This window comes from Gopherus evgoodei, chromosome 5, assembly GCF_007399415.2.
Source record: "Gopherus evgoodei ecotype Sinaloan lineage chromosome 5, rGopEvg1_v1.p, whole genome shotgun sequence".
In the NCBI taxonomy this organism is placed as follows: domain Eukaryota; kingdom Metazoa; phylum Chordata; order Testudines; family Testudinidae; genus Gopherus; species Gopherus evgoodei.
This window is the reverse complement of record NC_044326.1, coordinates 70,750,435-70,769,541: the sequence shown is the minus strand read 5'-3', so window position 1 is coordinate 70,769,541 and position 19,107 is coordinate 70,750,435. Positions and strand designations below refer to the sequence as shown.

Below are 19,107 nucleotides of genomic sequence, written 5' to 3'. Positions count from 1 at the left end.
CTCTCCTGACCTTAAAATCCTATGAATTTATGAAATAGTAATGCTGTATTTTATTTTTGATAATGCTATTTATCTGTAATGTGAAGCAGAGACATTAAGTAAAACTTCATTCACACACATTAAGAGAGACGCTGGCAAATTTACAGTAACAAAATAAAATCTTTTGCAGGTGCAAGTATTGGCATTATGATGAGAACCTGCTCACCTCCAGTGTTGTCATTGTCTTCCATAATGAAGGATGGTCCACACTCATGAGGACAGTTCACAGTGTAATAAAAAGGACACCAAGGAAATACTTGGCAGAAATTGTGATGATTGATGATTTCAGTAACAAAGGTAATACACAGGCTATTAACACTGAATCTGTAGAAAAGGGGCGGGGGAGTATTAAAATAACTTTAAAAATTAGCTTCGTGGATTTATTATTATTTTATTATTTATACAATATGGATTGTATTTAACTGTGCAAGAAAAACAAAATGGTATTTATATGGTCATTTTCGTCTTTCAGTAAAACACAAGCTACATCTCCATGGACAGTAGTGAAAAGAAAACACTGGTCTATATGCATACATTTCTGTTCTATGCATAGAATAAGTGGCAGGTTTTCCCCACAGTTTGGTTAGCACATTAGTATGGATGTCTCGGTTAATTAGCACATTTTGTCATTAGGAATTTTTAAAAGGATAATCTGGTTAGAGATAAATTGAAACAGCACCCAGCACTATGCCCTATCAGTAACTGCCAAACCAGTGACCATGAGCAAAGTACTTATCTAACTTCGTATTTTCACTGCTTCTCTTCTTTTAACTGAAGAGTTACTGCTAAATTTGACGTAAGAAGTGTCTTTCATCTTACCCTCACAAGGGAATCCTATCTTAATTCTGACTATAGTTGAAATTTGACTAAAACTGTTCAGTAAACCATATTATTTTTTTCACTGTCTTAATGTTTTTTGGAGCCACCCATGATTCTTTAAAACACAATATTGCATTTATCAGAGGGTAGTCGTGTTAGTCTGGATCTGTAAAAGCAGCAAAGAATCCTGTGGCACCTTATAGACTAACAGACGTTTTGGAGCATGAGCTTTCATGGGTGAATACCCACTTCCTCAGATGCATGTAATGGAAATATCCAGGAGCAGGTATATATATGTGTGCTAGCAAGCAAGCTAGAGATAACGAGGTCAGTTCAATCAGGGAGGATGAGGCCCTGTTCTAGCAGTTGAGGTGTGAAAACCAAGAGAAGAGAAACTGGTTCTGTAATTGGCAAGCCATTCACAGTCTTTGTTCAATCCTGAGCTGATGGTGTCAAATTTGCAGATGAACTGAAGCTCAGCAGTTTCTCTTTGAAGTCTGGTCCGGAAGTTTTTTTGCTGCAGGATGGCCACCTTAAGGTCTGCTATAGTGTGGGCAGGGAGGTTGAAGTGCTCTCCTACAGGTTTTTGTATATTGCCATTCCTAATGTCTGATTTGTGTCCATTTATCCTTTTCCGTAGAGACTGTCCAGTTTGGCCGATGTACATAGCAGAAGGGCATTGCTGGCATATGATGGCGTATATTACATTGGTGGATGTGCAGGTGAATGAACCAGTGATGGTGTGGCTGATCTGGTTAGGTCCTGTGATGGTGTCGCTGGTGTAGATATGTGGGCAGAGTTGGCATCGAGGTTTGTTGCATGGATTGGTTCCTGAGCTAGAGTTATTATGGTGTGGTGTGCAGTTACTGGTGAGAATGTTTCAGGTTGGCAGGTTGTCTGTGGGCAAGGATTGGCCACACTGGTTCATTCACCTGCACATCCACCAATGTAATATACGCCATCATATGCCAGCAATGCCCTTCTGCTATGTACATCGGCCAGACTGGACAGTCTCTACGGAAAAGGATAAATGGACACAAATCAGACATTAGGAATGGCAATATACAAAAACCTGTAGGAGAGCACTTCAACCTCCCTGGCCACACTATAGCAGACCTTAAGGTGGCCATCCTGCAGCAAAAAAACTTCAGGACCAGACTTCAAAGAGAAACTGCTGAGCTTCAGTTCATCTGCAAATTTGACACCATCAGCTCAGGATTGAACAAAGACTGTGAATGGCTTGCCAATTACAGAACCAGTTTCTCCGCTCTTGGTTTTCACACCTCAACTGCTAGAACAGGGCCTCATCCTCCCTGATTGAACTGACCTCGTTATCTCTAGCTTGCTTGCTAGCACACATATATATACCTGCTCCTGGATATTTCCATTACATGCATCTGAGGAAGTGGGTATTCACCCACGAAAGCTCATGCTCCAAAACGTCTGTTAGTCTATAAGGTGCCACAGGATTCTTTGCAGTATTGCATTTATCATTGCTTATATTTCATAGTTTTTCTTCCAATTTTACCCACACATTTTTACATGAAATATTTTCTTTATTTCATGGTAGCATATGGGCTCCAGCTGCATGTCATCAAAACTTCCAGATGTTTATAGTCTTTCCTGCCTGTGCTCATCATCCCTGTTCTTCCTTTCCTCAGATGTGAACCAAGATGGGAATGTTTAATGCCATGTGTACATATGTATGATTTTAAATATATAATTGCATTATAAAACACTCTCTCTCTCGCTCTCTCTGACTGTTTTCCTAATATTGAAATCTGCAGGTCTAGTGCTCATTGGCAATATAAAGGGAAGCTGATTTGAGAAGAGAATAGCAAGAGGTGGCATGTTAATGTACATGTAAATAAGATAATGAATGATAGAGAGAGAGGGTCAGTCCGATGTCTGTTTTAAATTTAAAACTAATCAAAGAAAATACTTTGTTTTATACTATGCATAATTAATCTGAAAGACTCACTGCCACAAGATGTTGTTGAGACAGAATTCCTAGTTAGGGTCAGAAAGAGATTAGACATTTGTGTGAATAAAAAAATATTTGCTTCTGCAGCAAGGATAATCTTTGGTTATGGCACTGGACTTGGATTCAGGCGTACCAGGCTCAGTTACGGTACCTTTTCCGTTCTGACTTCAGGCAAATTGTTAATCTCGTTGTGCCTCAGTTCCTCATCTGAAAATGGAGATAACAATACTTCTCTACCTCATGGGGTTATCATGCAGCTAAATCCAGAAATACGGGGATGTGGGGGACAGCTTTGAGATGCTACAGTGATGAGGGGCAAAATAAGTACTCAGACAGAAAAGTTAGATAAGATAAACATTTATAAGGTGCATAAACCTGAGATTAGAAAGAAGTTTCCTCTATAGGCAAGTTGTTGTATACATTATTATTGTGGCATCTTTGCATGCTCCTCTGAAACATCTGGTATGGGTAGCTGAGAGTGTGAAGATTACCTTTGGTCTGCTTTTAGTATGGCAGTTCCTATGCAAATCTAGTATTACCAAATCTTGATGCAACAGCATTTCTATGCTGTCTGTCCTTGGATTGGTATATAGCAAGGACAAGGCATGGCTGATCGTAGGTGAGTCTGAGCTGCTCCTGGAATCTGGGATATGCTTCTCCCTACACTCCTTTTTCCCTTTGAATAGTTTAATTTGGAGATATGGAGGGCATCTGGCTGTGTGGGGATCCAGCACTGAAGTGGTTCTCCTTTTGTATTGTTAAACAGTCTGGCACACAGTATACTTGTCCTCTGCCTGTCCCCATGTCACAGGGGTATATTGATAAAGAATGAATCCTAGAATTTTTAATTTTAAAGCTGAAATGATTGTATTAAAAGCAGGTTAGACTTTTTGCATGTAAAGCATTATTAAAATGATAAATAAACATTAATTTTCACAACATCCCTATGAGGTAGGAAAATTTAAGGACCGGAATAGTACTGGACTCAGGACTTGACCCCCTATGGGACTCCACTAGATATGCCTTCCCAGTTTAACGGCGAATAATTGATAGCTATTGTTGGAGTATAGTCTTTCAACCAGTTGTGCATCCAGTTTTATGGTAATTTCATCTGAATCACATTTCCCTAGTTTGCTTACAAGAATGCCATGTAGACCTGTGTCAGAAGCCTTACTAAAATCAGGATGTTTCACAAGTACTGTTTCCCTGCATCCATTAGACCAGTAGTGCTGTCAAAGAATGGTCCACTATATTCCTATTGACTCCTAATGGAATCATACCATCTGAGGAGCTGGTTTAGACTTTTGTATTATATGTAAATATTTCTCTAAGAGAGATTTTTTTTTAAATACTTTAGTCAGCAGCCATATACTAGACTTTTTAGCTGGCATCACAGCTATGTTCATGTGCAATTCAAGGACTTGCTGACCCAGTTAAAAGCTAACATCACTGTAAAATTAGATAGCCTATTTAAATACCAACAAACTTTTACCAATCTGAATTAATAGGACTGTTCATATTTGTAAATATGACTTAGCCCTTGTCCCCTGACCCCCCCATCCAATCCCCACTGTCCCCTGACTGCCCCGACCCCTATCCAGGCCCCCCAGGACTCCCACACTTATCCAGCCACCCCTGTTCCCTTTCCCCTTATCATGCCGCTCAGAGCATCAGGACTGGCAGCCCTAAGTAGTACACCATAAGTAGCACATTCCTGTGAGGAGCAATTTAATACACTACACCTGGCCCCGCTCAGCGCACTGACAGTCTGGAGTTCTCAGAATATGTTCTCGCCCCCCTTATCAAAAATTACACTACAATTAGATTAAAAACTTGGTTTGTATATTACAGTAATCGTTAAAAAATGTATCATGTTAATAAATACATTGGTTTGATGAAACAAAGTAGTTGTACTTATGTGTCTGTGCTTAATTTGTGTTTTCATTGGTTTATCTTCTAAACAAATCTCATGTCTTGCACCCCCCAAAGGGCGTCTCGCACCTCTAGGGGGTGTGTGCACCCCAGGTTAAGAACCACTGCACTGAACTGATATCTGCATTTTAATTTAATTTTAAATTAAGCTTCTTAAACATTTTGAAAACCTTGTTTACTTTACATACAACAATAGTTTCGTTATATAATATAGACTTATAGAGCGAGACCTTTTAAAAACATATTTCTGGCATGCAAAACCTTAAGTTAGAGTGAATAAATGAAGACTCGGCACACCACTTCTGAAAGGTTGTCAACCCCTGTACTACAGGATATAATAGTATATGTTGGGGTGCCAAATTGTGGTTCACAGGCTCGCGGAGTCCTCCCATCCCCCTAGTCTGCTAGACTGGGTGAGGGGGGAGCTTGAGACCTCTGCCTTGCAGCAAGGTGGTGGGGTAGGGGCTTCTGCCCAGTGGAGAGAGGGGTCTTAGGGCTTTAGTCCTGTGGCGCATGCATACTGGGGCTCAGGGTTTCATCAGGAACAGGGCTGAAGCTCCAAGTCCCGTAAGGTGCTTCCTACAGGGCTAAAGCCCCGAGCACGAGCAGGTGCACCCAGCTCTTCAACTTCTGAAGATTGTTGTATGTGGCTTGGAGGGTCAGAAAGTTTGGCCACCTCTGGTATATGTGTATCTAAGATTATAATGAAAAATGTGAATTTTATTACCTGAGAAACAGCATAACTATGCAATTAGTATTGTCATATAAAATATATAGACTCTTAATTATAGTCTCTGATTGTTACATATATAATATGTATCCTAGTGGATAGTGTGCTGGATTGGAACTCAGATGATCTGTGTTCTATTCCCATCTCTGCCACTGGTCTGCTGGGTGATCTTGAGCAAGTCACTTCATCTCTCTCTGCCTCATTTGCCCTATTTGTAAAAAGGAGGTGGCAATATTATTTATTTTGTGAAGCACTTTGAGGTTTACAGATGAAAAGCATTGTATAGAACTTGGTGGTATTATATTTCCTAACTCTCTTCAGTGTTTTTAAGCATGCAACTTTAACATAGTTAGTTTTTGTATGGCATTTCCTATGTTTTTTATGGGTGGGAGGAAATCAACCAACCAAAACATAATCTGACACCATTTGGCTAGAAACTAGCAGAGTGCCATATCCCAAGCATCTTATGCGGCCCATCTCTGTGAACCTTAGAAGCTGGGAATCTCCTGCTTTCAGGCTGGCAGAATGGGGCTCCTTACAAGGTGCATGGAGCTATTATACATCATGTAGTGAAGCCAAGGCTTCTGAGAGGCCCTAGTCCTAGCACATGAACATTTTGTGAAGTGTGCTTACAAAGCTGTCAGGTATATGTACAACTCTGCCATCCTTAGCTGCATGCTTCACACATGCTATCATTGTTAGTGTGCATGTGCATACAGTAATATAGTTTTCACAGGTTCAGTTAAATCAAAATTAATTTTGCATTTTCTCCTTTTCTGTGTCTGGAACTGGTTAAATGCAACTACCAGACAATGTTGCCTGAAAAGCTTGAGCCTCAGCTCAGGTGCTTAGCTGCACTGCCATCTTAGTAGTGAAGAATGGAGCTCTGATTCCCCACATGAGAGCAGATTGAGTAGCTTGAGGTTAAGGTGATGTTTTTGCTGTTGGCAGTGCTCCTAAATGCCAGATTCAAAATGCTAAAAGGTTATTAAGGGCATCTATTAGCATATCTTTTTTTGTATTCATTAATAATAATATTCTCTTCTAGTTACTAGAAAGAAATGGCATTGTTTATGCATCTTTCATATTTTCAAAACAATATTTTATAATAAACAGCACATTTCTCTCTCTCCCTCCACTCTCTACTGTGCACAATATTTGGTTACAGAGAATTTCCAGAGTGGGTTTCGTTGTTAACTTGTTTTGTCAGAAGCACAGGAGAATAGCAATGACAGGAATTCAGTGCCAAGTTAGTAAAATCATCACAATTCTGATATCTTAAATGGAAAAGTGTGCATTACTAGGATGTTTAAAATCCAAAAATTAAAGAATGCAAAAGTTTCTATATCAATGTCAAGTTGGCCACATTGTGCGCGCATATAGAATATTTCCTTTCCTTTTGTTTCGTGTAGGTGTAGCTTTTAATATATATTCTTATTTTGCCAAATATCAGACATAAGGAGGGTATAGCTCATCTTTATATTGCTGCAGGTACCTTACTTTTTATATTTCCTGAATCCTTCTGTTTTAACTGTACACTTTAATGTTGCGTTAACGTTTTTTGCATTTAGACCTCGACTCAGCAAAATGCTATGACGTTCCATTGAAGTTAGTGGGACCACTTGTGGTTAAAGTTAGGCTAATGCTTAAATACCTTGCTGAACCGAAGTCTTAATGTCCTTCGTAAAGAAAAGGGATCAGATCCTCATCTGGTATAAATTGGCACAATTCTGTTTGAATCCAAAGGAGTTATGCTGATTTACATCAGCTAAGGGCTCCTGATCTCAGCTTTTCACTAGTTCTCAAGTTATCATAGGCTTTGTCTACACTGACCATTTTTATTTTATTTTATTTTATTTTATTTTATTTTATTTTATTAAATCTTGTTTTACTGCCACTGGTGCAGCTCCACAGGAGGTAGCAGCAGAGGGAGAGCTAGCATATACCACTGTTTTTATCAATATATTGTCTAACCCTGCTCAGAGCATATATAGATGAAACAGTGGTACAAACCTCACTTAATGTTGTTGCTGTATCTATGCTTATACTCCTATTGATGGCCCCAGTAGACCTGCATCACTGATAGCATCACCGTGAGAGTGCTCACAACAATGGCTGGTGTAGGTAAGACCTATGATAACTTGGGAACTAAAGAAGTAAAATCTGAACAGTTGAGAGGCACAGGAATATTTAATCACATTAATTGATAGCACTCACTATTTAGAAACATATAGGAGGTTCTTCAGCAAAATCGAGAGAAACCAGACTAACCATTCTTGATATTTCTAAGGTGTTTTTTTTTTTTTTTAAATAGCAGGAATTACACCCTTAATTTAAAATTAATTTAAAAACAAACAAATCTTTCCTTTCAAACCACCTTTTATATATATATATATATATATATATATATATATATATATATATAATATAAAAGGTGGTTTGAAAGGAAAGATTTGTTTATATATATATATATATATATATATATATATATATATATAATATAAAAGGTGGTTTGAAAGGAAAGATTTGTTTGTTTTTAAATTAATATATATATTTTTTAAGAAACAAAATATATCACAAAATTCAGCACTGGGCCAGTGGTGGATTTTCTAAACATAAAATATCAGGGCTTTATATTCTGTTGTCTCACATCCCTGCAAGGCTAGACCTTGGAACTGTATAATGTTGGGAAGTGGGAAATCCACAGCTTCCCAATGGGAACAGGCACTCACTTCCTAGGCCTGGAAGGGCCTTAGATAATAGACTTCAAAATTCTGAAATACTTACCATTGAAAAATATTCCATAATCAGTTTTAGAGATTTTTATAATTCCCTCTGAGCCAAGGGTAGGTAAACTACAGCCCGCGGGATGGATCCAGCCCTTCAGGGCTTTGTATCCGGCCTGCCGCCCCAAGTGCGGACAGCACCATGTCTCTGCAGGAACTGGGAACCGGCCAATAAGAGCTTCAGGGGAGGTACCCACAGGCGAGGGCAGCACGCAGAGCCCTTTGTCCCGTCCCGTCCCCCCCCCCGGGGCCGCAGGGATGTGGTGCTGGCCACTTCTGGGAGAAGGGCCAGGGCAAGCAGGCAGGCAGGGAGCCTGCCCTGGCCCTGGTGCACGTTGCTGCCACCCCGGAGCCACTCCAGGTAAGTGGCACCGAGCCGGAACCCGAACCCTTTCTGCACCCCAACTCCCTGCCCTGAGCCCCCTGGCACACCCCTCCTGTACCCCAGCCCCTGCCCTGAGCCCCTGCAGCACCCCGCACCCCTCCTGAGCCCCTTCCTGCAGACCGCACCCCTCCACACACCCCATACACCCTCCTGCACCTCAACCCCCTGCCCCAGCCCTGCATACAATTTCCCCACCCAGCTGTGACCCTCAGGCCAAAATGTTTGCCCACTTCTGCCTGAGCCCTGCATAGGTGAATTTTATAATAACTAAAGCACCTGCCTTTTTAGGCAGAAAGTGTTAGAAATATATTCAATTTTTAATAATCAGGAATGCTTTACAGACAGCTGAGTCTTCTTGTAATGTATGAGGCATATAAGTAATGGTGTTGTGTAAAGCTTTTATTGACATTTGTGTGGGATGACTTCATAACTTTCTTGTAGTTATGAATCCACACTAAATCCATTTTGTAAAATGTCTATCCTGCATCTATCATGTATCCTCTATATAATGCATAAGACGTATATAAATAATTGTCCTTTTTCTAACTTAGTCTTTAGGTATATGTGAAATATTTGTAACCCTCAAATAATTGTTTTCAAACCTGCGACATATGTAAAGGAAGGGAGAAGAGGGTAGATCAGATTTTGTCCCTACTGATTTTGACAATCATATTTTTTTATTTTGTTTTGTGTTTGTTTTTTTTTAATGGAGGGTTAAATAGTATTTGGTATTCAGGTGGCTTTGGAAGAAAGCAGGTTCAACAAAAATTCCTGGTTTTTGGTGCACGATTCCTGAAATAAATTTGGATGTCTTTTGGTTTTTAAAAATCCATTTTTATTTCAATGAGTAACGCACAAGCTCATTAGTTTATATTTTGAAGTTGGCATCTTATTAGTAGTTTTGTCAATGGTGAGGTAAAATTGTAATAATTTGAGACTAAAATTTAAGCCTTTTCTATATATAAACTTGTACTGGTTCAAATAAACTGGTGAAAACTAGTGTGTGGACCCCTATTTTGGTTTAAGTGGGTTATTTTGGTGTAGGTTAAACTTGTTCTTAATTGACTTACGCTAAATTGAAATATGTTAGTCTTAAATCAAAATAGGAGTCCACAATGGGATTTGCACTGGCTTAAGGAAATCTTAAATTAACACCTTTATTTAAATCAATGCAGCTTCATGGAGACAAGACATACCTGTTCTGGTGCATGTTCAGACTTTTCTGAGTTGAATCATTTGTGCATAGTTGTTCTGCAAGAATGAAGCACTTTTTCCATAACTGGGATGTGATTTCCACATCAGAATATATTTATACCTGAATCGATTGATTGATTTTTGCTAAATATGTAACTGAGCCCTTTAAGTATGGTCCAGCCTGTCTCCTACCATCCTCCCTGAAACTTTCTCTCTGCCTCAGAGTTTTTCTGCCTAATATCAGTGATTCTCCATCTTTATCATTTTGTGTATTACTTTGTGATATGATCGTCAGGTGATGGACCACAGTCCATGCCCCTCAGTCATCGTCCTTCAGCTGCTCTGTTTATTGAGGTGTTGCTGTAGCTCTGTTGGTCCCAGAATATGAGAGAGACAATGTAAATGAGATAATTTCTTTTATTGGATCAACTTCCGTCAGTGGAAGGTACAATCTTTTGAGTTTCATAGAGCTGTTGAGACAGATTGTTAAGTAAAAGAGGTAACATGTTGGAGACAGTCACTTGAAATGGGCAATTGGAGGTTACATTGTTATGCATAAAGGATTTGAAGTGGGCAATTAAGAATAGCAGGCAGTGTGGTATATTGCAGATTAGTTGTATGGCTCATTACAACAATGTCCCTGTAATCCATGGCTTTTTGTTCTAGCAGAATTATGAATATAAGTTCCCAAGTTTGCTTTTTCAAAGTGTGCAGATTTCCCTGGAATTGCTTCATGAAAAGAGCCATCCAAATGCCCTGGGAGAACCTGCTTCAATACAGGAAAAAGGAAACCCACTGACCACTTACATGGCTACTCACATATTCCTGGAATACTGTAAATTCCAGTACTTCCAGGAACAGCCTGGGTGCACCCCCACTGGCATTATTACCTCATACACACCATTCATGTGAGGTCACCCTGCACAGTGGGAGCCATTTTTTAAAGCACCCTGCTCTGTCACTCTCGGCATGGCGCGTATGAAGTCACGCTGCACAGGGGACGCTATTTTTAAGTGCGGAAGGGTGGAGTGGTATCCCCCATCCGATACTGGACCAAACCAGACATGTCTGGTTTTGTCCCAGGTCCATATCAGGGACAAACCTCTCAAAAAGAGGACATTCCGGTTTAGTACCAGATGAGTGGCCTCCCTACTGACTGCACTCTCCTAGTTGTCATCTACCACCCCACACTGGAACCCATACAAGGTATCATCAAACAATTACAACCCATATTTGATTGAGACCTCATCCTGAAAGAAATTTTTCCCAAACCTCTTCTTCTGGCGTCCAAATAACTCCCAGCCTCACCAAGCTCATCATCAGAAGCAAGCTCCTCACAGACCAGGACACACCAACTCAAAGTGGTACCAAATGTTGCCACACCATATCACCCGCGGATGAACACTTTTCACAAAGTGATCACTCCATTTTTGATATTTCAGTACTTGCCCTAAAGGGAAACCTGCCAACACCTTCAAAAGACGAGCCTGAGAACTTAAATTCGTAACTCTGCTAGACACCAAAGTCCATAGACTTTACAGGCATGCTGGTTTTATGGCTCATCACAACAATTTGTAATACACACGCTATCTGCTACCCTTAATTGCCCATTTCAAACCCTTTATGCATAACAATCTTAACACCACTTCATTTCAAGTGAGCGCCTCCAACATGTTATCCCTTCTACTTAACAATCTGTCCCAACTTGTATTTAGCTCTGCTTTCTTCCCCAGACCTGAAGAAGAGCTCAAGAGCTTGTACCTTCCACTAATAGTAATTGATCCAATAAAGGAAATTACCTCACCTACCTTGTCTCTCCTTCTAGTGAATACAGCTGCCACTATAAGGACATACTCATTGAGGAGATGGATGGGAAGCATTGACTGACCCCAGAGATGCGGGGGTTGAAAGGGATAGAGGGATCCAGGTCTGGCAGAACTTTGCCTCAAGTTCCCAGCAGTTTTAGGTGACAAAAACAGATAACTTAACAAAGACATCATGCAAATTTCCCGAAATAATTTGATATCAAGTCAAAATCATGAGGCATGTTAGTGAAGTGTCATTGACTATGGTCTTTGCTGAAAGGTAGTTCAGAATCTACTTTTGCAATCCCTTAGTATAGTGCAGCTATTAACTTTTTCTGTATTAAAGCTAGAATTCTTGCTATGAAATCAGAGAACTTCAAATCAAGCTTTCATCACACTTATGAGCACTTTATCAATAAAAGATCAGGCAGTGTTGTATTTGAGAAATTTTTAGTTCTGAACATCTATGTTTCTTTAGTAAATCTGGTCAGTTATATTTAGTTTGCATTAAAAGTGTAATGCTAATTGTTATAACATGGAAAAAATTCTTTTTTATTATTATTTGATAGCGCATTTAAAAGAGAGACTAGACGAGTACATTAAGCAGTGGAATGGCCTTGTAAAGGTTTTTCGAAATGAGAGGAGAGAAGGTTTAATTCAAGCTAGAAGCATTGGAGCTCAGAAGGCTAAACTTGGACAGGTAGAAAATGTTTGATAAATAAAATCATTTGTATTTTCTTTACATTAAAATATTTTTAACAAATCTTAAAATGGTTATTTTATTATGAACATTGTTGAAATAAGAATGGTTTAAATTCTTAAAACCTCACTATAGTGAGGTATTACACCATAGTGTAATAAAAAAACTTGTATATATTTGTGTCAAAATTTAAGACATGATAATTCAATCAATGTGTGATTTGTATACAGAAATCTCAAATGATATTATATCTCCCTGCCTTTTTTTGTTTTTGTTTTTAAAGGTTTTGATTTACCTTGATGCCCATTGTGAGGTGGCAGTTAACTGGTATGCACCACTTGTAGCTCCTATATCTAAGGACAGGTAACGCTATCCTGTTTTTCTATAACTCAGAAAGCCTCCTAAGAAGAAAAAATAGTTACAGTAACAATCTTCATGTTTTAAACCATACTTAGTGTGTTGTTCACATTACAACTATTGTATCGTCTCCCAGAGTGGAAGATATGGTCATGTAACAAGTGACAGTCATGCAAATAAATCTCTAATTAGTTTATTTTAATGAAGGTACTCAAATGTGGATTACATTTAAGGACAATCCAGTCTGTTTCAATGACTTTATCTAGGCCCCCTGTTGTGAAAATGTCTTACTAGGTGAATGAGCAGCCTGCTTAAACAAGATTATTATTAATCAGAAATATTATATTTTAAATGGAGGTAGGAATTGGGGAGAGAGAAGGACCTCAACTTTGATTTAGTGGAAATTTTCAGACTACTAAAGCCTCTGTGATCTTAGGATTGCAATAATTATGGTAGTACTACAAAAAAGTATTTGTTTCTCTTAATTCTAAAGTTAGAGAATTGTTTCAAACAAATCCTTGCCTTTGGGATGTGTGTGCCTTATCTGCATGCCCAGACGTGCTAGTAGTTAATGTTGGAACCACAAGCAACTATGTCCACGAAACTCCATTTGAGCCTATAAAGAGGGCATGGACCCAACCTGCCTCCGATCCTTTGAACCACCTGGCTGCTGCAGTTGCTCTTTGCTGTTGTTTTAGCTTTAGTTGGCTTATTCCAGGGGTAGGCAACCTATGGCATGGATGCCGAAGGCGGCACGCGAGCTGATTTTCAGTGCCACTCACACTGCCTGGGTCCTGGCCACCAGTCCAGGGGGCTCTGCATTTTAATTTAATTTTAAATGAAGTTGCTTAAACATTCTGATACCTTATTTACTTTACATACAACCATAGTTGAGTTATATATTTTAGACTTATAGAAAGAGACCTTCTAAAAAGGTTAAAAAATATTATTGGCACATGAAACCTTAAATTAAAGTGAATAAATGAAGACTCGGCACACCACTTCTGAAAGGTTGCTGACCCTTGGCTTATTCAGTAGTTGAAGGAGGAGTATGGAAGTGTGGCATATCTTTATTTTAAAGCTGTTGAATCCCTCAGCCTATTGTACCACAAGAGTCTTAACTACAAGTATGTCAGAGGCTTAAAAAGTGCCAGGAAACAAGTCCTGCAAGGCCACTGCATTGGTGATAGGCCAGGTCTCCAGGTGCTTCAGTTGTTTGGGATAGGGGCACTTCTCTTGCTCCTGTTCAATCCCTTTACCTGGGGGAGGCAGATTGTGGAGAACATTGAAGAAACATTTTCAAAGACAAAACTTAGGGAGAGAGAGTGGTGCTGAAGGCCACAGTATTGAGGGGTGCTGATAGTTGCTACTCGATTGTACAAAGCCCTGAAATGGAAATTTGCAAAGAGTTAGATGAAAGAGCTACTTTTCTGGCCTCCTGTTTGGAGGTAAAGATTATGATGTCATTTCCCCTTGTTTTGATTTTCTCATTGTATATAGCATTTGCCTCTAAAATGAAAGTGTTAAGGAAAAACTTGCACTTTCAATTCAGTCAGTGCATCAGCAGAGCCTATTATGAAAACACTGGGAAAAAAACAAGAGAATGTTTATCTTCATTACATATTGTGTCTGATGGATCGCAGCAAACAGTGTATTTGTAAAAAGCAAATGTAGAATCTTCTGATGGACTGTTTGGCCATTGTGTTTAAAACCAGTGCTAAGAAATGCCTGATCCAACAGCAGCAAAGTTTGGTTTGTTTTTACCCCAAAAGAATGGCTTTATAGGACAACAGTATACTGTACAGACTTGAATAGTGAAAGGCTCCATTTGCAACAGGAAGAGCTAAAACTTTGTTTTTTTACCCACTGAGATCCCACATAAATAGCAGCAATTATGGAAAGATTATAAAATCGTGAGATCTGCACTTTCCCTTTCCTTTAACCCTCTCAGGTCTCCCATTTTTTCCCCCTCATTGCCCCAGGCAATATTTTATCAGAAGGCCAGTGTTAAGATTGGTGTGTTATGACAGAAATGTTGACTTGTCTGCTTTCACTATGCATTTCATAGATTCCAAGCCCAGAAGAGACCATTGTGATCATGTAGTATGAACTCCTGTATAGCACAGGCCAGAAAACTTTCCCAAAATAATTCTTAGACCATATATTTTAGAAAAAACAACAATTTATTTAAAAATCGCCAGCAATGGAGAATCCACCATGACCCTTGGTAAATTGTTCCAGTGGTAAATTTTTAACAGTGAGAGTAATTAATGCCTTCTTTCCTGTCTGAATTTGGCTAGCTTTAACTTCTGACCATTGGATTGTGTAATTTGATGCTCTGGCATCGACATGTGGACTGTTAAAGTACATATTTTTTTCTTCCATTAGAATGGAGCTTTAAATTTTTGAGATGATACATATTTACATTTGACCTTTCATTTAAGTTACATTTCAATAAAAAATAAAATGGTAGATGTATTAGATTAGACAGCATATCTTTCTTAAATTATATTTTGCTCTCTTCTTCCCCTTCCAAAATGTTTCAGAACTACATGTACTGTGCCTCTAATAGATTACATAGATGGGAATGATTATTCCATTGAGCCGCAGCAAGGTGGGGATGAAGATGGTTTTGCCAGAGGGGCCTGGGACTGGAGTTTGCTGTGGAAACGAATTCCGTTAAGCCACAAGGAAAAGGCCAAAAGAAAGCATAAAACTGAGCCTTATCGGTAAAGAGTGCTGTTTTTATTCTGTGAATTGTTTTGAATGCATATCTAAATCATCTCATTTTTCCCCCTCTTTTCCCATGAACTACGATCCGTGTAAATGTGACATGTGGCTCCTTGTACCTAACCTCATCCTCACTGCCACCATCCACGACCCTGCAGAACCACATGCACTGTGCCGCTCATAGATGTCGTAGATGGCAACACTTACACTATTATACCCCAAGGGGGTGGTGACGAAGATGGGTTTGCTAGAGGTGCATGGGATTGGAGTATGCTATGGAAGAGGGTGCCTTTGACCAAGCGAGAGAAGGAAATGAGAAAGACACAAACTGAGCCGTATCGGTAATCACTAAATCACTTACCCATTTCTCTTCTGAAGGAGATACTGATCTACTAAATACTTGCACATATTTTTAATACTCTAACAACTGAAGATACTTTGTCCAAAAGAAAAAGTATCTTACTATTACTAATTATTTTGGTCAAACGCTGCTAATGTAGCTTCACTAACTTCTTGTGCCTCTCTATTTCTGTTGTTATGTACTTAACGCTTCAAGCAAAATATAGGATGTATTTCAGAATAATAATTTTCATTTGGAAAAACATGTTCTTATTTGGTTTTCAAGCAAAATTCATGGAACTATTAATGGGGGCTCTTTTCAGGTATGGTTTTGGGAACAATAAAAATTGCTTACTTAACTGTTCCATAATAAGCATGCTACAGATGTTCAAAAGAATTCATAATACATAAAATGTTCAGGCTGTTTTCTCTCATGGATGCATGTGTACAATTCCTTGTTAATAGATCAATGCAAGTGTATCAAGAGCAATATTAGCCCTCTTTTTCGTGTCAGATCATTCTCACTTGCTTTATGGAAAGTCCCATCTGACCAATACAAGTGCACTACTTTGAAATCTTAGGAAGATAACCCACTAGCTCTAAGTTTGCTCTCTGTAATGTACTTAACTAAAAAGAATTCCAGTCTGTCTTGGTGGAGGGCTTTAATGAATTTCATGTATTCCATTCTATTTCTTTTGCTTTGTGAATGGAACGTTTTCTTTTCTATCAAAAATACATGCAAATTTTTGCTTAAACATTAGTGCTACTGGACTTTTTTTGGGACTTGGGAGGCTGTGGTTCTGCTCTGTATTTTCCCTTATACTACTATAATCTTGTAACCAATTACTTTTTACTTGAAAGCACTTTCACATATTTAAAAAATAGTGTTTCATATCACTTTTTATTTGTGGTTTAAACAAATTGCAGGAGCTGATGTTATGCTTCACTTAGCCCTCACCCTGTGATTCTTCTTTGCAAAAATGGCAAAACATGTTCAAGGAAATTATGAAGCTTTGGTCTATTCAGTAGTTTATGTAATATAGACAATATCCTGTCGTAGAGAAGAAGGCTGTCCACATTGGAATTTTATCAGCACTAAACTACTTAGTGTTAAGCTGTTTCAAAGGTTGCTATCACATTCTTTGTCCACAACGTTATAAACTGTTTTCAGAACAGTTCTGAGAATCAAAATTTTTAAAAAATGGTTTAGGTGACAGCTATAATAGTTGAATTATTGACCGTTAGCTCTTTTTCTGAAAAAGGACCATATCCCGTTATGCCCAAGCTATACACACGTTTTACTGCAGTAATATTAAAACAATTAAAATTTAGCTAATCATTTTGCTGAAAATAGTAGTCTAGGCAGAATAAAATAGTTCTTAAACATTTTGTAATGTGGAAAGATCCTCAGAAATCTTAGTGCTCACCACCTCAGACCTTGTAAAATAAACTGCTGAGCTTGTGTGGATTTTACATTGTTCTTGTCAGAGGCCAAGATTGAAAATTGAACGTTTCAGGCTTGTGCTCTCCTTTAGTTTCGGGGTGCTTGTTCTTCCTGCATATTTGCTTTTTCCATATGATGTTCCACATCCCTGAATTATGCAGCTTTTTGGACTCTGAAAAGGATCCATGTAATACAACTATGTGGAATAAGGGAATGTCAAAAACAACTTCATTAAATAGTGTAGTCAAGGGGAACATGCAGAAAGAGCCCACCATACATCTGATCAGAGATTTTTACAGTGATAGATCCACAGTGTTGATTGATTTTTGTTGGCCTTCCTCTCTGCACACCTGCCACTCTTCTGGGTTGCTCAGAGAATATGTGCTAACTCTACAACTTAGTTTAAATGGTTCCCTTCCATGCATTTCTGTGCAGGACAGGAATATATAGCCATTAATATTTAAAAGGGAAATCATCAAGTTCAAAATTCAATATATGAAAGGAGTCCTTAATGTTACTAATGACACCACCATGAAACAAAGCAGATTTTTAAAATCTATTCACATTTTATGTTACTAGTTTACTTGTTTGTATTTTACTTAGCTCAGCAAGGTTGGGCTGGAGACTTTGGTTCTGTTCCTGTTCTCTGCCACAGATCATCTTGGTGACCAGGACACTCTATAGCCCGGTTTCCTTATCTGGTGGGGTTGGGTTTTGTTTGTTTTTAATAATTGCCTACCTCACAGGAGTTGGATAAGGCTTAATTCATTAATTTTTCTGTAGTGCTTTTTGATCCCAAGGTGGACGATACAGTACAAGTCCAATGAAAATAGACTAGCTAGTTTCACTTTCATGTGCCTAGCACATTGGTAAAGAATTTTGTTTGCAATCATTGCAGTCAAATTCTTAAATCAAAACTAGAACATCTTTTCATTTAATCGTTTTTAATGTTATCAAAATTTTGGCATATAGGTTTTACAAAACTGTTCTATTAAACAAAACCTAGCTTTGAAGCCTGTACACTGCCCATCTAAAAAAATTTTATTGAGAAGAATTCTAAATGATTTATCCTCCATGCCTGGCCCTCCCACTGGTTTCACATTAATAAAAATATTTTTTTAAGTATGGATTAAACCTGTATAAGTAGAATGTTGCACAGTGAGATTTCAAGGTGGCAGCTTCTCAGAACACAATTTGTGTACTGTAGAGTCTTGTCCACTTTACATGCTCTCATATGCATCACGAAATGAATAGACCTTTTCTGTTTGTCTCCACAATGGTTCTTGTCATGGCAATAAGTGGCATGTAACTTCAGATGCAGATTGGCTGAAAAGTGTGGGCCAATGCTCTATGTAATTCAGAATAAGTGACTTCTTTAAAACTAACACAAGTATCAAATTCAGAGAATCATTGAAAGCTTGTAATGAACCAATAATAAAGCCAAGTAATTTCTAAATGTATTGCCATCAGTCTAATCTTTTTCACGCATTAACAAGAAATTGCTTCTTATATTAAGAGTAACTTTTTTTTTTTCCCCAGAGGAGTCACGTTCTGTTGGTGAAAGGAATTACTTTGTTTGTTCTTTCTCTTAGGTCCCCTGCAATGGCTGGTGGATTATTTGCCATTGAACGTGATTTCTTCTTTGAACTGGGTCTCTATGACCCAGGTCTTCAAATCTGGGGTGGTGAAAACTTTGAAATTTCTTACAAGGTAACAGCAAAATTGATCTGCCTTTTAAAATGAAAAATTAACTTAGTTCTAGAAATACTAACATAGATGGATGTGACTTTAAAGAATGCTGTCAAGAAAACTAACCTGGTGATACTTTTCCCCCTTCCCTATCACACTTCTGGGTGAAAAATG

General features: G+C 38.6%; 1 protein-coding gene across 3 annotated transcripts in view; it reads left to right on the top strand.

Annotated features, from left to right (window-relative positions):
* Window positions 1-19,107, top strand: part of GALNT7 (polypeptide N-acetylgalactosaminyltransferase 7) — a 107,552-nt gene that overhangs the window by 70,234 nt on the left and 18,211 nt on the right. For 2 of the 3 annotated variants that reach the window (XM_030563586.1, XM_030563588.1), the window contains exons 3-7: window positions 170-336; window positions 12,244-12,374; window positions 12,658-12,737; window positions 15,620-15,802; window positions 18,837-18,954. In XM_030563586.1, coding sequence (XP_030419446.1) covers window positions 170-336; window positions 12,244-12,374; window positions 12,658-12,737; window positions 15,620-15,802; window positions 18,837-18,954 — 679 coding nt within the window. Of the gene's footprint in view, window positions 1-169; window positions 337-12,243; window positions 12,375-12,657; window positions 12,738-15,277; window positions 15,461-15,619; window positions 15,803-18,836; window positions 18,955-19,107 lie in introns of all 3 variants that reach the window. The other variant, XM_030563587.1, reaches the window with a different exon arrangement.